The 24,706-nt window shown below is 52.2% G+C and overlaps 1 protein-coding gene across 1 annotated transcript in view; it reads right to left on the bottom strand.

Moving 5' to 3' along the window:
- LOC100907902 (gamma-aminobutyric acid receptor subunit alpha-6-like) overlaps positions 1-18,058 on the bottom strand; it is an 18,892-nt gene extending 834 nt beyond the window's left edge. Inside the window, exons 1-9 of the mRNA XM_029112585.1 lie at positions 18,024-18,058; positions 17,590-17,756; positions 13,238-13,305; positions 11,956-12,176; positions 11,640-11,722; positions 11,089-11,226; positions 9,917-10,069; positions 7,713-7,872; positions 5,939-6,026 (exon numbers count right to left, since the gene is read on the bottom strand). Coding sequence (XP_028968418.1) covers positions 5,939-6,026; positions 7,713-7,872; positions 9,917-10,069; positions 11,089-11,226; positions 11,640-11,722; positions 11,956-12,176; positions 13,238-13,305; positions 17,590-17,756; positions 18,024-18,058 — 1,113 coding nt within the window. The remainder of the gene's footprint in view (positions 1-5,938; positions 6,027-7,712; positions 7,873-9,916; positions 10,070-11,088; positions 11,227-11,639; positions 11,723-11,955; positions 12,177-13,237; positions 13,306-17,589; positions 17,757-18,023) is intronic.
- Between the last annotated feature and the right edge of the window lie 6,648 nt (positions 18,059-24,706).

Here is a 24,706-nt window from a genome sequence, read left to right as displayed (position 1 = left end):
AGCTCCAACGGAATCGCATATTTTCTTTAGGTATATTCGAACAGCGGTGGGATGGTCCCACAAGGAAGAAGTGGGCGAGGTGGCGGGTAGAACGAGAGAATAATATCTCGGGAACTCGGGGACTTCCATCAGCGACACTTGTCAGCTCCTTCGACAATCGGGACAATTCATTCATCGCCGCGTCTTCTGAAGTCCGACGAGCGGGGGGGGGGGCTCGGGGAACGTTCGCGATGTATCCACAGCAATGCCCCATAGATAGTGGACAACTGCGGGCGATGGCAAGCCATGGCGTTGATTCAACGCGTGGATTCGGTTTTCGATCACTGGATCATATAATTCTCGGGAATGTTCAATTAGAGGGAACTGCGGCGGACGAGCAAATCATGTCTGACCGGAGATAAAGTGTGTCTCTCGGAACAGACGAATCGCTCGGGAATGAGTTGATTTTTATTCCAAGCCCATTCAATGAACGCCCACTCCAAATGGAAAACGAACAGCGGGCGATCGTTTCCCCGTGGCTGCCGACGCAGTACCTCGTCCCTCCGGGCAGCTGCGCGAGCTCCATTACCTCGTACTTATCCCGGGAGAACTTAAAGAGCGGAACAAAAAACAGAAAATTGAGAAAATCTCTGCGAGAGTCGACGAGAGCCGGGATGCCCCTAGGATTCGCTCGTTCCGATGATAAATGCTAACTCTAAACGTACTCGAGATCCACGAAATTCATCGGGAAGCCCCCGCCCCGCTATCCGTTCGGGATTTGCCGGAAAAGTAGCGGGAATTCATCCGGGTGATCCATAGGGGACCGAGGTCGGATGAGAGAGGAATAAATATATTTTATTTATAGTCCGGAATGTCTCAGTGCCGGCAGGGAGGACTCCGTCTAAGCTCAGACGTCCCGTCCGACGAGCTCGTGATCTACTGAGATCTCGACGCGAGACCTGGCCGGAGGACGGGGAGGACACGCATCGCTTGAGGAGCGATACAGGGACTGTTCTTGTGGGATATCAAGCTGGCTCGGAAAAAAGGCAAGCTTAAAGACACAAAACAAGCGCGCGGGGAGTTTCCTGGAATCTTCGGAAAGGAAAGACGCCGCAGCTCGTTTATCTCAATTTGCGAACATTTAGAACTGATTTGCTGGCGGGTCGACCCCTCTTCGGTTTCTCCTCGTGGTGGTCGTCGACTCATTCCCTCTTCTACTACCTCCCGCTCCGTCTTATTTGGGTTCCTCGCTCACTAGGTCACAACGACGCGACGTTCGGATCTGAGAGCGCCTCTTTAGTCGGATTCCCGTACCGCACTACGTCCCTTTTCACTCTTCGGGTCGAGCGATTCCTGAACCCTCCAATAAAATGAGCGCATCAGTCACAATAAAATCCCGACCTTCACGTCGTTACTGTTTTCTTCACCCAGCTTCCCTGTGAGATCAAACCCACGCTTCCGGAAATGGGAGCATTGTCTCGTTCCATTTCCATGTTTTCCCTCCGTCTCTGGATCTCCATTTCATTCTGAGGAGTGAGAACGCACTCGCTGTTTTCAAGGAAAAGACAGGCAGAGTAGACGGAATCTAAATGGAAGCTTGGAAGCTTCTGAATCTGATGGTCTTCGAATGTCACGCAGAGGATAATTATCGGGAATTCAATGTTGAACCAAAGCTCAATGCTGCGCCCTAAGCGGAGGACACGAGGCACGACGGCCTATCGCCTTTCGAATCCGAGATGTCTCGTGACAATTTTCCGTGTCCCTCAAGAGAGATAGCGAGAGCTCAAACAGCTTCGCGTGAGTTTGAGTGCTTAAGGCGGAAATCGTCAGCTCAAGGGTAGTAGCTCCATCGTGGATCCGTCTAACTTTGTCGTGTCGAGCCTTGGCCGCCGCTGTGAGCCATCAAGCCCTCAATTCGAGCAGAGGAGGACGGAAACATCGCATAGAACAAAAATCTCCCTGAGTTTCCTAAATGGAGCGAGGAACGATATTCGGGGGCACAATGATTTTTTTCCGGCTCGAGCTATCTTTAGACTCGTCTCTGTGTCGAGATCTTTCATTTATGCAATAAGGATATTCCTCGAGCCGCGCTCTGTGTCAACCGCGATTCTCCATTCAATTGCTGCTGGTGACCAGCGAATAGCCGCTTTGTCCCTGAGGAAACAGAAAGTTTCGACGTCGAGCGGAGTCCTGAGATCAGCTGCCCAGCTCCGGGGCGCTTGCGCTGAGTCTTTTGGAGGGACAGGGGGCGAATTCGACGAAATTTGTCCGAAGAGTCGGCAATCACAAAAGTATGGAAGCACTCTGTCATCCTTGAGAGGAAAGTTGAAGAGGTTCACGCTTCGTAGAGAACAGTCACTCAGCCTACAAGGGAAGACTCTCAAGTAACTCTCTCTCCCATCCGAATCCCTCCCCGAAAATGGTCTGTTGATATCCGAACGAGCATCTCCCTGGGAGGTAGAAGGTAAACCAAACCCACCCAGATAAATCGTTGGGCAAGGTCACGATATTCAGGACAGTCCCATATTTTCGACGCCTTATCTGAAGCCCCCCAGGAGCATGCTCTCCCCCGATCGAAAATTCTCAATATCGACTCGCTTTCAGCAACTCCGGATCCGCATCTAGTCGGATATTCACCCTCAGCTGATCCAAATCCTTGGATTGTGCCAATGCTCCCTCGAGTGGGTCGGTGACGCACATTACTGTGATACGGCTTCGATTGAGCTCATTTGGTGAAAAAAAACTCCCGGCAAACAAAATACACCTGCCCCGAATAGTCTGCCTGCCTGAAGCCTCTCCGTCGAAGGCCCGGCGGAAGTCGTTTTACCGGCCAACGGCCAATCGCTCCGGTCGCACAAACCAAAGATGTCCGCGACGATATACGATGGAATGGTCTTGAGAGAACATGTCGACTGTCACTTGCACGATCATTACGAATGATTGCTGCCTCTTCCTCCTCCGGTTCGAGTACTTTTAGTCTTGCGGTCTTTCTTGAATCTCGGATTCGGTGCGCACCGCGCTCCTCACGTCAAATGACGAGGAGGTGCTCCCTGTTAATTTCAAGATATTCCTCCCGATTCCCGATCTCCCTAGATATGCGGATGATGCCGTACAAGAAGTATTGGAAGTCGGCCGCAGTGAGTTGGCTCCTTCTACTGCAAGTAAGTGCCGATGCCTTTGTTTGCGTATCAGCTGTTTCTATTCGGCAAATATATCTTTTTGTGGTTCTTTTCACAGACTCGCTCGGCCCCGCACAGAATTGAATTTAGCCTCTTTGTCAATGATGCGTTCCGTTCGATGTGGCAACAAAAGGTTTGGCAATTGTTTCTGTGCGCCGATTGTGAGGCTTCGTTCTCTCGGCTCTGCGTGGTAAGTGTTGCAGAAAAGAAAACCAGGTGGGAGGGACGAAGTATCACATTCTATCGTCCATTCCGTTCTCGTCGGATGAGTGTTCCGAGCAGATGGATCTCCATTTAGACTATTGCTTCATCTAAAAAAAAGAGTTTCCTCGACTATCGTGCCTGTGCCACAAGCGATTCCGACGTCGGTCTCGGCCGCTGGCGTCCGCCCAGGTATTCCCGAGAAGTCGGTTCCGCTAAGTTTGTCCACATATTCTGCTTTTGAAGGGAAATCCCTGGATATCGTGTGATGTTGCCATGACAGATACCCTCTTATGCAAGGAGATTCATCTCGGGCGTGAACACTGCCTCGACTCTCTCAGGAAAAGTCGAGAAAGTTATTCGAGCAGACTTCAGAAGTTCCCAGAGCGGGTGAATCCCGGAGATGGAGGGATATTCTCTCTCACAGAGATGTCTCAAACATCAGAGCGACGATGATACGTCATCATGACGTCAATAAAAATACTCGATATTGGTTCACACGTTCTCTCGGACGAGCCGGATAGTCTGAATGAGGGATGCATTAGAATGAGAGAATATATGGCGGAAGGAAGTTCCGTATACGCTTCAGGTCGCATCGACACCATGCCGGCGACTCCGTTAAGGAAAATCACGGTATCCCGTCGGCTCTCCAATGGGAAGGTCTCTCATGTCGGAGATGAGGACCCAAGACCAAGGGGACGTCCTCGGAGCTCTACGATCAACCTCCATCCCACGGACACTTTGAGGAGGAAAGTCAAAGAATCGGTCGCGATCGTTCGCCTGAATACGAGACTTTCTGCTTTTTCCGTGACAGCGACGTCAGAGACCGGCATTGCGCAGTGATTGAAATCTCTTGCGGAAAGCCCAGCGCGGTCTCACGCAACTCGAGCTGCATGGAAGCTACGCTTGGATCCCTAGACAATTCAGGTGGCAGGTCTAAAATTACTTGTCTCACTGCAGACGCCGCTTGGAAATTCGAGCTCGACAGCTCCGTTTGCGCTCAGCGCACCACTTCGCTACTCAATTCAGGTTCCCCTGCGGGATCGTCCGATCTCTGCCGTAGAGTAAATAAATCTCGACCGGGTAAAAAATATGTCAGCTCTTCACCGCAGCGCTTCAGTTCCATGGAACGAACCGCATCCCAAGCTTTTCCTTCCCACACAGCCAAGCCTTCAGGTTGTTCCCTGATAATCTGCATCTTGCTTACCGCTGTGAGTTCCTTAACAGCAGTACGCGAAATTACAGAAGAAAAAACATGGTGCATCGGACGAGGGAGCAATGTCATTCCGGTGGGGACGAGGGTAACGACGAAGACGCAACCGAAAATGGCTCGAACAAACGTTTAACGGATTCTGGGAGGCCTTGGATACGAACTCGAATCCCGCGGGACACATCGAGATAAGAACAGTAGCAGCTCCGGCTGTCGGTGGCGTGCCGTTGTGCGTCGAGTTCGGGAGGGAACAAGCCGGCGAGTTCGTGGCGCGCGGCAAGGGCGAACGACAAGGAGCAGGCACACCAGCCGGCCTCCCAGTTGTTGAGGCCGAACCGGGATCATCGTCACCGAGTCGGCCCCGACTTTTTCCCTCGCAACTACTATTTGCACGCTCACTCTACAGACACAGTGAGATCCCGTCTCAGGGGATGCGCGAGCATAGGACAGCGGCAACGCTGGAAGTAAAGGACGCCGCTCCGGCCGTCGACTCTTATTCCGTCTTTCCATTCCGTTATGTTCTTTTTTCCCCGATGTTTTTATCTGCCGATCGCCACGTGTTCATTGCCACGCAAATAATGGTCATGCATCCATTTGGATGACGTCGCTTGTCGTCGATTCCCTCGGGAAGGGAGGGACAGCGTTCCCAACAGCTGTCTTCTCCCCGGCTCAGACGGAGAGACGGCGCGTCCGTCGCCGACACGCCATAGACGGAAATTGTCGCCGCTCCGACAAGTCACGGAAGAATCCGAGATTTTTTTCCGGCACCCGCTCCGAACTGTATCAGTCGCTTATCGGAAGGCTGCGAGTGGGTCAGAGGAAATGCTCATAATCCCCTGACGAGCCCGCCTTCGATGTGACATCTTTCTCCGTCGGCGTGATAGCATCCCCGAGGAACAGATATCGGTGAAAAATAGCCAAAGTTGCTCTTTACTCGGGAAAACGTATTCATCTCGGGGAACGTCAACGCTGGCAAGCGAGCCGCAGGCATCGAAGACTCGAGGCATCAGAGGACTATGCGGGAATATTGGACACTCTTCCCACCGACAAGCTCAACCTTTGTGGTTCACAGTCGCCTACCAGCGGAGCATAGGCGATGCGTCGGACCTCGATATATTCATACGTAGAATCGGGGACGTCAATCACCGCTCGCGCGCAACATGAGCGCGTCCGATACGTTCTCCGGTCCGGAATTAGGCGGCTACCCCGTTAAATTGGCGGACGTCTATTTCATTGAAAAACGCAATCGGAGTCATATACGGTAACACGATCCGGCGGAGGGAGAATTCCGCGACTCCATGACATGAAACGTGATGATTATCGACCGGGTAACAATCGCACAGCTCTCCCATTAGGTTAATTGACTGACCTTCTCGAGCTGAAGGCGGACTTGTTCATGTCTGGTCTCGTATTTTGTTCGTGCTTCCAGCTGTTTTCGTTGCCTCATCGCCATATACCTGGAACAAAAAACTCGGTCATCGCAAGCCCAGGATTCTACGGGTACCGCGTTTAGCGCCTACGAAGTTAGTCGTGCGATTAGCTTCTCATTGGTGTAGTGAGGCGATTCTATCGTGAGATCGTGAACTGCGACCTTCACTATCGGATGCGTCTCGGTCCCGCCCGCATTCTTGTATCGCTGCCAATAGAGAGAGAATTGAACGCGGAGCGGGGATCAAGATGCTCCTGTCGAGCTCCCAGTGGCAGCTCCCACTAGCTTTATTCTTCGGCGGAGTTTTTTTTCCGCCAGAACTAAGCCTTGAGATAGGATCCGTGTATCGGGCTATCCTCCTACACAGAATCTAGTCGAGGCAGCTCTTATTGAACGACGCTCATGTTCGGATTCCTGTCATCACTGAAGCTCTTAGCCGGGTATTTATTTCCGTCCTCGGACTGACCAGCGACTTCTCGCCCATGAAGAATTGAACTGGACGTGAGGCTCCGTCAAATATATTCACCGAAGCTGAGCGGGTGAGACTTCGTCACGGTTCCGGTCCCAGGTAAGTCCGGGTGTTTCTTAAAATGAGCATGGAACTATGCGAGTACATAACTAAGTCACGCTTTTCTCAAGCTTCTAGGTGGGAGCTCGTTTCTCTTGAGAGAATGAAGAGAATCCTACTCCTAAGGATCTGAGATGGTACGAAAACAAGCAGCAGAATCGTATTCTCGCGGCTCGACTACGATCAACGATAAATAATACCCTAAAAGCAAACGATGAGTCGACTCGCGAACAACAGGTCCGCCACCCGGGCAGGAAATCCTTCTCATCTATTCCTCATGTTCCTCGGCTCATGTTTGAGTCTTGCGTCGCCTGCCCTCCCGGGTTCGGACTCTCCGATGATTCGTCAGCGGGGTCCCAATCGAGCTTGAGCTTAATCCTGAAGACCAAACTTATCTCCATCGATCCTCGCAGGAACCGCAGAGTTCCGTAGACTATTCATCCAAAGAGGCGCCGACCGCGAGGGATCCCGCGATCAGGTTGATGGGATAGGGATCCTCCTCTAATCGCTCGGGAATCGCCCTTCCTCGAGAGTTTCGGCGGTGTACATATACGAGCTGCAGATTGTTCGCAGTTTGCCCCTTTGAGATCTAAGCGGAAGCGTTCAAGCGGGACGCGACTTCCTCCTCGGTGTTCTTTTCACTGACGCTGGCCAGACGGAAAAACGTCTGGCCACTCAAGCGCGGGCGCGGCGGCGGTGGCTTCCTCGGCCTACGCAGCAACCTCTTCCTCCCGTGCTTGCGTGTGGGTTAGGTTACAACTCCAGGCTGGTGGCGGGGGGCGAAATGGACGGACGGACAGACAGACAGACACACCGGCCGACCAGCAGACCATCCAGAGCGAGAAACCAAGCGACCGGCCGAAAAACAGACGCGAGGGCAGGTGGTCCGAGCAGCAGACTGGGTCGACTAACCTTTCTATGTAGTTCACACAGGCGTACTCAACAAGAGCCGTGAACACGAACGTAAAACACATGATTACGAACCAGTCGAGAGCAGTAGCATAGTTTACCCTAGGCAACGATGCTCGGCCTCCAAAGCCCATCGTCACTAAAGTAAGCACAGTCATAGAGCCTGAAAAACAACAACGGAAACACTGCGGGGTTAGTTCTAGCCTAGGGCTTAGCAGTTTCACTACGTAGACGTACCTTTCAATGTAGTTGACACAAGCGTACTCGACCATGGCTGCGAACACAAATGAGAAACACATCACCACAAACCAGTCGAGAGCCGTGGCGTAGTTTACCTTAGGTAACGATGCTCGGCCTCCAAAACCCATCGTCACTAAAGTAAGCACCGTGGTGGCACCTGCAAATACAACTCTCAAGCATACCCGAGTGTTCTCGCGAAGCACCGAGCTCCCTAAAACTTCATACTGGAATTTTCGGGCTAGTGGGATTTCACCGCAATCTCCTGCTCCCGCGGTATCTGGGTCCGGTGTCGAAAGTAGTCCCAGTTCCCCGAAACCGCCCCTTCCCATTCAAAAAAATCCTGGAGGGAATTCAGTGGAGCCATAGAAAACAGCGGTGGAACTTGTCTCCGTTGCTGCTGCGGACCTCTGCTCTATCTTTCCGGAGCGGCGGCTTGTTGTCAGATCAAATGCGGGACGTATGAAATCGACCCCGGTCGGAAAGGCCGAACGCGTGCTTCCGCAGATCGCGAATGCGATATGGCGCCGATACGGCGATTTGTAAACCTCGCTCGACATATACTTCATCTTCGGACGTTGCTCCGGCCGCAGTGCTCGGATGCGTGTCAGGAAGTTGTCTTTTCCTCCAGATCCCGTTCCCTGCACCGTCCATTCCCCGAAGATCGGTCGGTCGGCCGCTCGGTCTGTCAACCAGTCGATCCCGTGGTAGGTGGTGGTGGTGCGGTCACCAGCTGGAAAAACCGCGAACGTGATGCAGAGCACAAAAACAGCATGACCAATGTCCATCGAGTGCATGCATTCGGTCGAAGCCATGGTGTTCCATTATTATCAAACGGCGGCCGACGCCTATCTGTGTCTGCCATCCCTTTCGGTCGCTCGGACGAGTCGCCAACAGTGAGAGGTGGTTCGGACGAACACGACGTCGACGACGACGACAACGAGCGCGGCAGCGTATTCTGAGCCAACAGCGCGGCGGTGGCCTTAACGAGTTTAAGATTGCCCGCTATGAACATTAGCTCTTTGTGACATTCAATGAAATATGCACACGCGCAGTTAGGTGCACCGAGTTCGTCGCGCCCCCGGCTCTACTACCGACGGAAGCGGAACCCCGTCACGAGTTCTCTGTCGGAAGCATTGATATGATAGATGAAACGACCACGCAAATCAGGAGCTGGAAAAACTATTTTTCCATTGCCGCCCATCTCTTCGTTTTGTCAAATCTGATTTGCAAAATTTCAGACGTTGAGCCTCCTCTCTCACCGATTCGCGGGATCAGCTTCGCGAACTCCCGCAGGGAGGAGCGAAACCGTTCGGAAGCGCATTTATTTATACTCGCATCCGCGTATGTAGGTATATTTAGAAGGATCGGCCAGGCGGAAAACAACAGACCGTATGGACACAAGAGAATAGGCCGGCTGCCAACGTACAGAGACAACACACTCAGGTACTTGAAACAACTTGCCTACGTCAGCAGCACTGGTAGCAGCAGCAGCAACAGGAGCAGAAGATCTGGCGAGATAAGTGGGAAGCCGCTCAAATGCAAGAGCGCAACGTGCTCGCTTGCATTTGAGTCCAGGTGAAATTTCCGCTTGCCGGGCTGTTCATCTCTGTCTCTTCTTTAGGGCTTATCAGAAAGAGTGTATTTCTGGTCGTTTATTATGTACTCGTTAGAAAGTGGGCCTTGAGGGAGTTGGGTGTTTCTCTTGCTCGCTCCCTCGAGTTCGCTTTTCCTGCTTCCCGTTATCTCGTGTCGGGTCAGCACATCGAGGACCTTCGAGGTCATTTCGACGCTTGTAGCGAAAAGTGTTTTTGTCGGAGATTACGGGAAATCGCTCGGTAGCCCGCTTTCTCGCGGGCGGCGGGGCCGTATATCAATTGTAGACAGAAGCGGGGAGAGAGGAGTGAACTTTCTGAGTGAAGTCTAATTCGCGGTTCTGAATTGCAGAGAATTCCACTCGAGCCAAGTCTCTCGCCCTGCGCTTGAGCATTGCCGGAGAATTTTGAGAGGTCCAGCGTGGCATCCCGGGAGCTCATCGCCATGGAGTGAGGCTGCACTCTAGCTCTCGAAAAATAACAAATCCACTTGTGGAGCTGCATGAGCTGGGACAGGGGGCGAGTCCGGTGGGACTTACGCCTTATACAGTTCCCTCTCTCTCGAATTATTGTTCATCCAGTAGGGAAGGAATTTGAAAAAATACTGACCTACGGCAACCCGACCAGCAGCGTCGTTACGATTGATCCAGAACGCAACCCAGGATGCTCCCACGATCATGGAGCAGGGCGCGTAAATCTGGAGTATAAAGTAGCCACGTCGACGGCGGAGTATAAACCGTGTCACTAGTGTAGACCGTGTCTCTGCAATGATGGAAGAGAAACTCTCCGATTATTATCAGCTGAAAAAACTTGTCCAAACGTTTTATAAAGCGCCCTAACTCATGAGCTGAGAAGTACCCGGAGCCTGAACAGGAATACCTAATCGGATTCACGATTATCCTAGTCGAGGGTAGGTGATTTGGCCGGAAAAACAACGGAGACGGAGATTTCGCCTGATGCCGGCGATAGGGACTCGAGTCGTGCGATGAGCCGAGCTGCTCGGCGAAAAGAAAGCTCTCGGGGTACGAGAACAAATCCTGTCGAGAGTCATGAATTGCTCCATCGATTCTCGGATCGTCGAATTGGGATGAAAAAGCTGCGTCGAGGTCGAGAAATGAGCTTCGCTGATCTTTTACAACGAGGGGGTCTCGCGTGGTCTTCTCCTGCCGTTGCCAAACAGTTCTGAACCCGGAAGGGTTCTCGATGAGCGCCAACGGTGCTGGCTCGAATTCTGGAGACCGCGATGGAGAAACCGGAGACTCCCCCGCGTCAACAAGCGATTGATGGTCTTAAACTAGATGTTTGTCCTTCTCGGCTAAGTTCGGCCCCTCTGGATAGCCTTTCCGTATACCCCTCTTCGCTCTCCAGTGTCACTCAAGACGGTCAACACGGACGCTAAACGTTTGTGTAACAAATGAGCCAGGAGCAGCCACAAGGTGAAGTTTCTCGCGGGAGGAACAACAAAGTGCTGTTCCGTGCACCTCAGCCGCGGTACAACTTGTGGGTTGCCCGCGTTTGGTCCATCTGCTTCCGAGAGCGAATCCGAGGTGAGGCTCCGTTGAGGGGGGGTTGACCCGAAATGTCCCGCCGAGGTCTCCGAGTCACATTGGAACCTCCCGTCTCGAGTCGAGACTCTCGAGTCGAGACTCTCGACTCGCGGACTATGTAGAGCCCAGACCGTGTCGGGAATCAACTCCGTTAATCCGATCGGTCGTAAACTTGAGGACCCGTCAAGGGAGCGAGGAATCGCTCTCTCACGAGAAGCTTCCCAGGACGCTTACCTCCGTTCGGTAATTCAACCGTGAGGTTGTTGCTGAGAATGTCGACAAACTCGTACTGGGACAGGGTCACATCTTTCGAGATCACCACGGGAGCCTTCCCGTTCCAATGGAACACCACGTCTTTCGGTGAGTAGGCATCTGAAACAGGACACAACGGTAGAAACGACGTTCCAGGGGAGCTGTATGGGGCGGAGGCTAGGAATCTATTGACTTCAGGGCTGCAAACGGAAACAGCGCGCGGGCTGGGATTTATCGTAGGAGTCACTCTCTCAAAAACCTCGCACGGCGGCGACGGCGAGCAGATTCAGCGTAGAGCTCCATGAAAGTCGCTCGACGCTGTGGGGGAAGAAACCGAGAGAAGTCGACATGCTCGGCACCTAAGAGTTCTTTTCGGAAACCGTTTCGCGAAGCAAAGAAATGCGAACCTGGTCGACCTCAAAACCCCGAATGCATTCTGATGCATTAACAGTGCCGAAATTCACCGCCCATTAGGAGTCAGCGGAAAAAAAGCGGTATGAATTAATTAGGACGAGGGGCAGGGCTTCACTTACAGCTGCCGATCTCCAGCGGGCAGGCTTGAGTATCAAGAGGATATTTCCTCAGATGCATCGGACATTTCGCTCGAATCGTCAATCTGCAAGCGAAAATCCACGAGCTCATTGAACACTTCCCGGAAAGGAATCGATTCCGCAAATGATCAATGAATTTTCGGTGAATAATGATTGAAAGAAATACTTTCGAAGCAAATAATAATGATCTTTTCGTAGTGGTGGGAAGAATCGATACTCCGTTCCTCTGCTTTCGAGCTCACAATAATTTTACACAATGAGACTGTTGGACAGGGCTCTGCGTCTTCGTCGAACTCACCTCATAGAATACTTTAAGGTACCGTCACCGTGTAATCGAACAAACTTGTTGGGCACGGATACTTTGTGCAGATACGAAGACTTTCCGTTGTTGATGTAGGTGTCGGGCGTCCATATTCTTTCGAGAAACTGCCAACTCACCGAAAGCTTTTTCAGGGAGCCCTCGAACTTCAACCTCTCATCACGCCATGACTGTCGAAAATAGCAATCCATCGAGTACATCTACACGAACAAGAGAGGAAGAAAGGAAGTACTTCAGTGCACCGTTGCATTACCCGTCTCGACTCAGCTGCCCTCAATTCCATCGGTACGAACACAGAAGCTCGTGAGGATACTCCAGCAGCATAACTTCCAGGAGCTCGCTATACCGAAGCTCTGATGCCGCGTGGCTCATGCAATGCCTCCGAACGAATCTTTGTGAAGATCCCTGATCGAGCGCCAGGGAAAATCCCGTCATCACACTCTGTATCAGATCGATGAATTGCATGTCCCACGCTGCCTCCAATGAATGAAGAATGTTCTCCAATTGACCTATGGCCGGAGTGAATGATGGAGGTAGATGAGCTTGGATGAGGCAAAACGAGATTCGGATGTTTCCCTTGGAAGAAATCTCGCCTCCTCAAAACTCCCGCAATCAGAATGAGTAGACTGTGAGACGCATCCAAAAACATATCGATGGCTGCGCGGGCGAGAAGCATAGAATCCGCGATGGGCCGACGACGGGAGGAAATCTAATTTTAGCGCTTCCCGAATAAAAACAAGTGATTAGATTAAGGCTCCGTAATAGAGTATAATCGAGAGTCGCGGTAAGGGAAAGCGCCATCAGAATGGTAGTTCGAACAAAAATTTGAATATTGGCGGAATATGCATGCGGATCTCGGCGGATAAATGCGATGATTTCCAAATGGATGAGCTACGCGCTGACGCCCCATGTATCTTCCCTTCAGAACATCGCGCGCGTTTCTCTGCCACTCTGTCGATCATGACTAGTGGGAAGGCCTGCGGGACAGGGCGAATATCCGCCTGAATGAGTGAATTCCAGGGGAATTAGACTCCATGCGCGGGTAACCCGAACGGATACGGAAATCAAAACGAGGCTATATCTTAATCGAGCTGACCGTTCGGCTTCCGAAGAGGCCGAAGCAACACCCGGACGTCTCGATGGTTCTGGCGATTATTGAGCCGGCGATAAGTGTCCTGAACAATCTGAAGAGAATCTCGAACCGACTCCGAGATGATCCGTCGAGCTGATGAAACATCAAGAAAAGGGAAGCTAAACTCACCATGTCGTTTTCGGAGACCGGCCCGAAACTTCGAATTTCGACATCCGTTATTATTTTGGTTGCGTTTCCTGGAAGGGGAGAAAACATTCCCTTGAGCAGTCCCCAGCTACCACCATCATTCTGGAAATTCCGAAATTCGCCTCGGACGACTCCTCCCGAGAATTGAGAGCGGATCGCCGATGACAGCCGTCCGACGGTATAATCGAGATAGATCGAGGAAAAAAGACCGCCTTCATCGACCGGACTCACTCGCCTGCCTCGTGTTCTCGTTTTCCACAATTCGGATGATCGACTGCACAGCTCGGGGCTGTCAAGTCACACTCCGGAAATTGCGTAAATTTTGGACTGAAACGTGGAGAAATTCACGCAGCGCATCGAGCCATAGAATTTCAGACAGCACAAGATCGGGCGGAAGATAAAAAAACGGTTGGAGAAAAAGCGAAGAATTACCAAAGAGATAATCGAGTTCCCCTTGTCGCAACAAATCTTCATTCCTCATGCCCGAAATCGACACACCGATTGCTGGCGATAGAAATCGGAAGGAATTCTCCGCCTGCTCTCGGGCGAATTAGCTCATGATGCTTTCTTCGTCCCCGACTTCCTTCTCTGCTCACTCAGTCAGAATAACACTTCCGAACGAGTGTGGACCCTGTCGAGAGACGGAAGAATCGCCCGTCGATAGTCTCGTTCCTCCGCTCTGACAGCCTTAGCGAGGGCGTACGTTCTCGCCTCACCCCGTGAGGGGCACCTTCTCCCTCATGACTTTCATTCCGTGAGGCGACGCTTTTCGAGGCGGCATTTCCGGACGGGGTTTCGAATGCTTCTCCGGACGATCTCCCAGCAGGAGGTGGTCGAATTCCTCCCGCTGCCGAAATTCGCAATACTCCATTCATCCCTACGACGTTGACGTCCGCTTCGCTTCAGCCCGGGATACGGTCAGGATAATGTATCGGCACAATACATCGACATGAAATATCGGAATATATCGTCACCACGGATCATCTGGAGCTTCCGTTGGTAGCTGCGAGCCATCCTGGGGAGATCGCGCGATCATATGATCGCGCAGACGGACTTCTTCCGCTCGACAGGCGACGTCCCGCAAAATACGGCACCGCGTATTCTCATCTCAGCGTTTTCGTCCATCGGAGGATTTCGATAGAGCTCTTATTGATACGGAGTGAGCAGACTCGATACAGATGATACAGATAGTCCCCCGCTGATATGACGGGCTTGTGTTATGCTCTCGACCCACTCCCAGACGGGTGACGGATCAAGAGGAACCGGTTCCGCTGGCCGCGTGAAATGGTGGAAGACGGAAGCGCAGAGAAGTATGCTTTGACGAAATCATTGTGAAGGCTCAATGCGTGACGCAATCTGGGATGATTACCGCGGCCTTTAACGTGATCTGAACTCCTCGGGAAGAGCACTGCGACGTGAGAAACTTTTCATGACGGAACTTGCGGCGTGCGAAAGGACATGAGAACGAGCGCACCTGTCTGGTGACCCCTGATGGTAGGTGAACTGAGTTGGGCGAAAGTGATCGTACCAATTCAAGAATGAAGTGATGTCCAGAGGAATCATCGCATTGGGCTTGCGTGTTCGTGTTTTGGGCGCAGTCCAGCCTCGCACCGCAAATATCATGGCCGGAAAGCCTCATTGACGAGAACAGTGGAGGCAGCTTCCAAGGTGGGGGCTCCTTGCCCTTTAGGTCCTCAAAGCATTCATGGGACTCGTTATTCAGTCGGGGGAAATCGCTCCCTGATTTCCGTTCAACAGCTGGATGGCTAGCTACAGACTTGGTGGCTCCCGCCGTGCATCCGAGGAGGGAACGGCATGTAACTTGAAACAGCGTCCCGGCTCAGTACGTGCCCCGGAAAAAAAGTATGGAGCAACGTATTCACGACCAAATATCCTCTGTAGATATGAGACCATGTAGGGAACGAGTCTCTCGGCGGTGATTTGGGAAACGTGCCACTGGAACCGCTCGACACTCATCTAGGCAGCGTGGAAATCCACTTTCCCCCTGGCTTCCCAAAAGTTCCCTGGAACACTCTGATTTCCCCGAGTTTTCCAACTTCTAGCGGCGGGGTCGACTCGGAATGATCCACTGCGGGCCGAGCGACTCCAGTCGGACCGATCAATCAATCAACTCATGGTTGGGAGAAATGCCTAAGACAATCCGGTCGAATAAAGTACCTGCGCACCTCTCGAATTCGAAGGTTTCCCGATCGTGGTGCTTCATTTTTTTACGAATCCGTCCCGTCGTCCTCTCGGCCCCCGCGACCTCTATCACCGAAGCCTTGATCAGCCCGAATATTCATTCTCCCCATATAATGCTTTCACTCTGGCACTCCCGAATCCGCGTAGAATTCTTGCCCAACACGAAAGAACTCGAAACTAAGAAAGCGACGTATATCGGGATTCTGATACTCCACGATTGAGAGCCACCGCCGGCTTTCGACCATTGAGCTCTTTGGATGTTTCTGACCAAAGAAATCAGAGTACAATTTATCTTAGGTATCGATACCCGCGACAGAACCTGTTGCTACCGATTGCCGAACTCCATTCGAGAACAAGGAAGCGAAACAAGAGATACAGGTCGTCAATATCGCATTGGCTCAGCTCCGAGGTCAAGTCCAGAATCTTTCTGTCGGAAACGGCTCCTCGGAGATCCGAGCTGACCTCTGTCAATGTCCGAATGACAGCAATGCCCGAGTGCCCGCAGCCGGCGCATTATCAGCTGAGCTAACCAACAGCTGTCTCTACCTTCAGCGGAACGGAGTGACAAGCAGGTCAATTCTCAAGAGGAGGCACTTCAAGCATATGAATCATATCGAGAATGTCAATGTCAGCACCGATGCCAGCAACGTACACACGCTCGGATGTCGATTCTCGATGGGACTTTGAGAACGTGACTCTGTAATGCGAACGCCAATACCCTGATCCGGACTTCTCGACGGAGCGCTCGCAGGCTCCACGCTCGCTCTTCGTTTCCTTAATTCTCGAGTATCTCCACCACGGAATGAGACGACGAGGGATAGTCATTATCTCATCATTCGCCGTACCGCTCGAGATAGGGAGGTTATACCTGCGCAGGAGAGACATCGATACTCGCTCACAGACCGCCAGATTTGGCTCCGGCACGGAGAGAGCTCAGCGCTCGAGGTCTGAAAAAGCTCTCACATTAAATCTTACGGCGGAGCGGGGCAGTCGGATAGGAATGAAGACGAGCGGTTTTGCGGGAAGTGCCGTTTTATCGCGCGACGACATTCCGTGCTCGAGATGCCTGTCGACTCTTGAAGCGACAGTACGTATGTACATCGAGAGGCGAGATGAGAAATAAAGGCAGGCCGGCAGATCATCTAGGAGAAACTGCCGAAGTCGTCGTCGCGCGCGTCGTCATTGCCGCAGTCGCCGTGAGGAACGGCAAGGCAACCCCGTTATTTGACGCTCGGCCCATGACGAGCTCCGGCTATATTTATTCGGTCTCTCTTCTGCAGAACTGCAATCTACGCTCAGTGCCGTATTTTCTGTTTCTCGCTTTCGGATGCGTTTTCCATGCCCATTTCTCCTGATGCTCCTCCCTCTTGTTGCTTCCCGCTTCTCTGGGTCACGTTGCGCGTCGTACCCTTTCATTGGGAGCGTGCTATTGCTCTCGTGTCGTGGGTGGCGATAAGTTCGCATTGCACGCATCGCTGCTAGTGGTCGGCTAATTCACCCGTATCAGGATGGGGAAATCGAGAGAGGATTCTCGATCATTCAAAGGGGACCTCGCTCGTGGGATATCCCGGTTTGAGCGCAACTAACAGGACCGGTGGGGTAGTGGCGCTTTCCTCAACCGCCTCGACGAAATGATTGGGGACAACGAAAAGAGCCCTGCTGGTGCCCTAGTTGGGACTGAAGTCTTTCGTTTTGAAGCTTCCCGGAGACCGATATTCGAGAATGACCTCACGGATCGCACGCGGAATCTGAGACATTGGGGCACGTCGGAGAAGCTACGCCCGTGCCGTGATACGTGTACAAAAAATTCTCGAGCGATTAGATCCATCTGCTCTCCGGGAGGAACTCTTATTACCTCTCACCGATTTCGTTGGCTAGACCCTTGAACGAGCAGTGTGTTTAGTGTTGATGGCAAAATCTCGATCCGCATCATTGCCGTATCAGTTAATCGACTCATCTAGTACCCGATTTCCGAATCCAGAGTAATGGAGTATTTCCGCTATCCGGAGCTCAATGAATTCTCTCGAGTCATCTCATGGAGCTATAGCGTAAATCATTCTAAGCACGCGAATCAAATGAAGCTGTCCACTCCAGAATGCCACTGATATACCGGAAAAACAGCGAGTTCTCACCTCCGAATCCCGGTCGGATCCTTCGGTCATAGTTTTCCTCGGAAAGTAGACTGTCGAGCAGCAGAGACGTGTTCGCCATGATCTCTTTCGACAGCGTTGAGTTGAGGTCCTCCAACAGTGGATAGGAAGGTTTCGATCGAACCTTCAAAATTGTGAACTCGGTAGTGCTGGAACGAAGGAAATGAACTCCTTAGTTACTAATCTCTGCGAATTCACTCTGAGTGTACCGGAGTTAAAGGGACCCCCATTACAAGGAATCTCTTGGTACAACGAACAGGGAATTTCTCCTCCTTTGGCCAGCCCGCCATAGGGATAGTGTTGAGCGGCATTCCTTACAGCGAAAACTCGGTACAACGAACCAGTTTCGTCGGTGCCTTCGTGTTCGTAGTAAGGAGCTTTTACTGTATTCCCAGAGTCCGCGTGGAGACTTTCACCGCTGGTCTCCTATGCCCCCGAGGAGAACCTCCATACTTAAATGTGTCCTCTGATGTGACGTATCGTACAGTTTTGTCGCTTTTTGAGTATCATTCACGGCGAGAAAGAGAGGAAGTACCGCATCCGACTTCGATCTCTGACTTGTTTATGTAGAGCACGAAAAAAGCTCTTCAACAGCTCCTGTGGTCGGTTTCTCGGTCTATCGAGCACGCCGATATTGGCCCTCTTGAAATCTCGGGAGAAAGTCAGACTGTGCGGTTCTGTCGAAATATGACGCCGCCAGCGGGAGTTTTCCGTTTCAAGTCGCGATTTGCAGCTCTCCACGAATGAACGAGTCGCTCCCGAATCGTCCTCGATAAGAACAAAGGGTCGAAGGGAGGGGAAAAAAGACTTTTTGTCGGAAGCTGCGTTTTTCACTCGGACGACATTTGCCGGATTGAGGCTTTCGACGCCTCGAATGAGTTGTCATACAGAGGAAGAAACATACTTCAGTGTGTGTTATGAGATTGGCGATCCTGAGTCTGGAGGGCGTCGTTTCCCCCGCATTTTTCCTCCAGCGTCGCGTCGCCGAAGAACCGGCGTTGGGGGACTTTTACATTTTTTGTTCGGGGCAAGGATGGAGAGTTTCTGTTTTCAGGACTCATTGAACCTATTGACGTACGAAAAAATACGATTCGTCCTTTCCGAACGAAAAAGTCACTCCGGGTAGAGTGGGATAGCGGCAATGACGGAGCAGCTCAGTCAACTGAGTGGCGGGGCGATTAAAGAGGGAAATTACAAGCTCTTTATCAGGAGATGGCGGTAGCAGAAAGAGCGGACGTTTAGTTAGTCGTGATGGAGATGCCTTCCCTGGAAGCGCCATGCCCCATTTGTTTTCGCTGCGACCGTTTGTCCGCGCCGTTGCCGCCACCGCCCAACCGCTCGTTTCCTAGTTGTCGTTCCCCTTCTCGCGCCCACACACCCACTCCATGACAAACCTCCCCAATCGGGTTGGGTCGTTTGCATAAATGACATCTAACAGCTGTTCGTCGCTTTCATGGTTGTTGCCACACACTCTTGTCCTGGTAGCGGTTTCATTTGACCGACGACAGCGGCATAATCACTACGACCACCTCGTCCGGCGGTTACGAGACCGCTTCGAGTGCTCCGAAGTTGCGCCGAGCCCACTGACTGTCAGCGCGAGCCTTCTCCTGAACGAGCTCACTCGGTTGAGCAAGGAGCGCGCACTAATGACCAGGCATTAGGATTACAAAGATCCGAAATGTTCAAGACGAGCCGTCGTAGATTTTTTGGGAGCGCCTAGACGATGCGCCTGCCGTCGACGCGAGCGCATGCTCGACCGGGTCACGCACAAAGACGAACGACTACCGGTGGGAGCACCTGATCCGCGACTGTGGATGGTCTCTCGGATATGCCGTCGGGATGCGTTCTCGATGATCCAGATATGCCACTAGCCGACGCGGCGTCCGGGGAATTACTCGCTGGGAAAATTTCGTCGTAGATCCGTTCGACATCTACACCCGCGCTGTCTCTTGCTCCATTACTCCGGGAGCGAGAAACTTTCGGAGAACTTTTGAGAAGTCAGAAAGAAATGGAAAGTTCGGTTGTGAAGGAGCTCTGAACGAGCTTGGATTTCTCATGGGTATTCATTGTTTGCTCGAGAACTCCCCGACGGACCAGCTCGTTCGTGTCGGGGAGCATATCCGAGATCGTACAGAGCCATGCGGGCTCCCTGTCACATTCACCGGCTATCTGAGATTTCGCGAAGAGAATCGTTTATTGTGTCGTACAGCCGCAGTAGACTATGCTGTAGTCGATCCTTGTTGTCGGAAAGTTCAGTCGGACGGAAAGATAAGGAGTTCAATGGTTCTTTAGATTTCTAGAATTGGGAGTCTGCCTTTTCAGGTTTCTCGGCTCCTCACCTGGGAAATTCTCACGCTGATCACCGATCGCTGTCCTGCCTGATTAATAAACAGATTTTCAGCATAAGCTCGGAGTTCTCCAAAAAAAACGGAAAAAGGCCCATTCTACTCCTGAGTGAAAACTCGGAACCCACAAATTAAGGGAAATAAGGTCGGCAACGACACCGTAAGTCGATTGGTCGCCTCCTCCGTTCCGCCCGACTGTAGGTAGGAATTCCAGTTAATCTATCAAAACTTCAAGTCATTGGTAGGAAATTCTCCGTATTCCAAAGTGGGTCCCCTCCTTCATTTTATCATTGCTCCTCGGAGGCCCAGAGGTTGCCTTGTTTTGGAGCAGAGCTCGGCTGATCTCTAAAACAGCTCCACCAGTGACATCGCTGTACAGATTAGATTTTCGCAACTAGGTCTTCCCTGAGTGAGGGCGTCCGAGAGCGACTTCACTCGGCCTGTATGCTGTCGTCGCCCCTCGCTTCTCCCCCGATTAGCCGTTCCATTAACGTAAGAGAGCGAAATTTCCCGCGAGAAGAGAACTTCCCGTCTGTGTTCAATTCAGTGTCACATCTTATTCCTGGGGGTTGGAAGAAGAACACGTCGGCCAACGGAAGCTTCAAACAGTCGAGGCAGAGTTGGTCGTACAATAACATTAATTGACTCGGACAGCGGTAGGAGAAATAGGTACTCGGAAAACAATCCAGTACCGAGCCTCATTCGCTGCGACGGGCCTCGCGTACGGTTTCTCCTTCTCTCTGGACGAACTTAAGTAAAGACAGAGTGTTCGACGAGGCATAAGAAACCAGTTTCGGCAATCGAGGGGAGTCAGCGGGGGACGAACGGCTCGCAGTCCGCGGGGAAGAAACGAGGAGAACATGGAAATCGTCCCCGGTTCAGCAAACCGGGAAAATCCGGGAACTGGGAAACGAGAGGAGTGAAGTCAGAAACCGAGGGGTCTCTCCCGGAACAGCGCAGAGAGAGTCGCGCTGCCCACAGACACCATGGGCCCTCCGGAGAGGAAGAGCCGCAGGGGGGCGATAGTGCGAGGGGAAGTAACCGACTGGTTGATGGGGACGAGTACTCAACGGGGTAAGAGAGGAGTCGGGGGAGGCGAGAGCATCGAAGGCGAAAGCGAGCACGATAGAGGAGGAGAGACGACTGAGCTTGTTTTCGGCACGGAGTCTGTAGCCGTGACGGTGGTGGTGGTAGTCGTCGTCGTAGACGGCCGGCCGCGGTCGCGGCGGTGGCCAACGGTAGTCGTCGGCCACGAGGCAGACGACGAGCAGAAGCGGCGGTGATCTCCAGTGATCCGAAAGCTGGTCCTGGAACGTGACCGCCTACCTTACCACCATTGCGCTTTTATAATTCACAAGCTGCCCCTATTCCTATCGCGGGCCTAAATTTGCTCTCGCCTGCCTCCGCTCTCTCTTCAGTTGTCCGCTACTGTTTGCTATGGAGCGACGCTGCTGTCCCGCCGTCGCTCGACAGGCGGAGAGTCAACGGCAAAGAATGAAAGTTGGAGAGACGCGGAACCGACCGGCAAGGCTGAGCGCGCGCGCCGAACCTTCTGCTCTCGCAGTCTTTGCGATTCCGACCGCCATACCCACTGTGAGAGACACCTTGGAGAGCGACTTCTTTCCGTTACCCGGGCTCGTATGGATATCGCGGACGAAGGCAATATCGCAGCAGGTTTTTTCCCTCTGGTCCTCGGAGGGAGAAGAAGATTTTCCCGTTCCCAGTGACTGCATGTATACCTGTGAGCGACATCTGAAGGGTTAGGACCTTCTTCCGCACTACGGACTCCGCTCCGGAAATGCGCCGACTGCAATCACTCTCCCAGATTTTCCTCCCGGGTTTTCGGGGACTCCCTTCCCACGCTTTTGTACGTTTTGTTTGTTCGCCCGCGCACCGGCGCGTGCGTTTATTTCATATGCTTTTGCTTCCTGGGGACCTTGTGTCTCACTTGCGTTTCATTTTCCGCTCTTCTAGAGATTTTTATTTATTTGTTCGTTCATTCATCATTTGCTCGTCTGTTGTTTGCATCCACAAGCGAGGTTCTCGAGATATATGTACATAAGACTAGGGTCCGTTCCTCCGGGGCCGTCAAAAAACGTAAAGAAAAGATCAAGATCGTCGTTTGAAGGGATATGGCCGGGGACGGAAACCGCGACGTATTTTTAATAAAGTCAAAATTTGCCTCGCATATTCCAATATATTCAACCCAGCGCGCTGCAGCTGCCGTCGACGCAGCGACTGAGAACGGCAGACGGCAGTAAGAAGGAAAAATTGGGAAATATTCCTTGCGGTGGGAATCCGCATCGTCGCATGATGTGCACCTTCGCGCCTCGGTTGGCTGTCCTGGTCTTGATCGGCGTGGCAGAAGCATTCCAGATTTGAGACGGAAAAGGCAGGAGTCAATGGGCCGCAGACCCGAGGAGGGTGAAAGAGTCCTCCACCCCGCGGTGGAGACGCCTCGCAATTATTATTAGAGTTTTTCACGAACGGATGAACCCACTCGAGCTCGCACGCAAGAGTCGCGGTACAAGGCAAGTGGTTCCATTCGGTAACTGAATCCGTGAACTTTGCGAGTCGGACGGTCGCTAGTTTCCATGTAGTTCCCCATTAACCGCTCTGCAGACGTGCCCCTGTACGCAGCTTACGGGGACAACATAGTATTCGGCCGTGATCACATTCGGTGCTGCGGTAGACTCGTTGGCTGTCTGTACTCAGAGTACATGTTTCAAGAGCCGTTCGCCGGAGCGGCGGCGCTGTGCTCGCAACGGACAAGCCGTTCATTGAATTAGATTTGGACGGAACCCCACCAATCACGAGCTTTGCATGAATATGAGCATTCCGAATGTCCCGCCCGGAAACGAAATGCCGCCTCATTCCCAGTATCGAGTGATGAATATTCAAAAACGCTGGCTCAGCGGACTACCATGCGTGACAGAAATAATATCCGTAGATGAAAGGTCGAAAAGCTTTTGCTCGGGGTCCCGGAAAGCTCGGATTCATACGTCTTCTTCGGCCGTGGAAAATAACAGATAGACTCGAGATACTGTCCCGAACCGAGATGAGAGGGTGCAGTTCCTTGCGTCGCGTCCGGAGGAGTTCCTTTTCGCCACTCGAAGACACGACGCACTGCAACGATCGCATCGCGGGTAACGAGGTGTTGCACCAGTCCATTGCGAGCTGGTGCTCCACAAGAAGCAGACGACAATGTCCGCTTCGAAATTTTTGCGTAAGAGAGACGAAGGAGAAATTCGGGAATTCTTTACAGCAGCCCATTCCGACGCAGTATGGCATCACTCTCGGATGATCTGTATCCCCTCACGAAAATCCTCCTCTCGACGGCACGCAAAAATGAAGGGGATATAGAGTGAGCGATAATGATGATTGAGGTTATCAGAATCAATGTGGTCGTCCTGGGAATTGGGCTCGGAAATACATTGCGGCTTCTGGCGCGAGCAATCTGTGGAAACTCTGCGGGTAGCGCGTCATATTCATAACCAGTCGCGAAGGTCGTGAGCTCGAACCGCATTGTCAGCCGGGCGGGCTCGAGATTCGAGATGTCCGGTCCGTTTTTATTTCTTTCTTGCGATTCGTGGAGACTTCTAGTTTTCGCAACCCAAAGGGATGATTTCGGAACTCCGGGTATGATCAAATCGTCGGAACGTAAGTGTTCCGGTCGTATCGAAAGCAAAAACCATTTTTTTCCCGCCGGCTGGACGACCGACCTGAATTCTAGGTCGGTAATTAATCATAGGCCGAGGTGTGACTTGAATAGCCGGGCTCTCTCCGAGCGCACATTGTTCAGTCGGAAGAAGAGTCAAATACAATGAAAATAAGAAAGCAATCCTGTGCTGGCCTGTCTGTCAACACGTTAGCGGCCTTTGCTGCCGCATGAGCATGCGGTGAGGAATTCCACCGGACGTCGACTGGGGCAGGAGAAAATCAAGTAAAGGAATAAAGAAGAGTCTGCGGCCGGCTGTCGAGTGAACTTTTAAGCGGCTTGCCTTGGCATTTTCTTTGTGAATGCTTCCATTCTGGGACTCGCTCGCCGGCCCGGTTCGCGAAAAGGGACGATAGGGAGCGCCAGAGCAGGATCACCTCTTTCGGACCATTCACCGCTGGCACTTTGTGCGGTACGCTTATACCGTGATTCCCTATAATTCTGATGATGGTTCGCTTCATTTGGTGGCAGTATTTATATGTTCCTCGTCCACAATTTATCGGAGCACGTTCCTCGATTCCGACGGTGATGGCACGCATAAAATACGGGCACACTAAATGACTTAGAGCCTTTGACGTGAAGCGGCGTAGTCCAGAGTCACCACTGGAGATCCTGCGTCGGCGTGCCTCCAGAATATTCGTATTCTAAACCTGTACCCAGGCCCAGGCCCGATCATCGTACTTTAGTAGGCATCGTTTCCATTCGACTCTCGATACCGTAGACGGGCGCATGAATTGCATTTCCTGCTCGAGTCATGTTGAAGCACGGGGCGTCCGTTGGAGATAATTTCACGTTGGCTTGGCAATGAGCTAAAGCCATGTTTACGTAGGACTAGGAACAACGATTTGACCGAGGCAAGGATACAGATCGTCGCGGAATTCGTTTTGATAGTTTTCCAGCCCCCCGTGCTGATTTCTTCCCATGCAGAGCCCTGCGGCGTCGTTCTACGCCAAATGAAATCGAGTCCCGGTCACTTCAGTGCTGCCTGAGTTGATCAACGAAATGTCTATTGGTGCCGCCTCAGACCCTGCCTGCA

This window comes from Galendromus occidentalis, unplaced genomic scaffold (assembly GCF_000255335.2).
Source record: "Galendromus occidentalis unplaced genomic scaffold, Mocc_1.1 scf7180000077517, whole genome shotgun sequence".
NCBI classification, from domain to species: Eukaryota; Metazoa; Arthropoda; class Arachnida; order Mesostigmata; family Phytoseiidae; genus Galendromus; species Galendromus occidentalis.
This window is presented reverse-complemented; position numbering and strand designations above follow the sequence as displayed.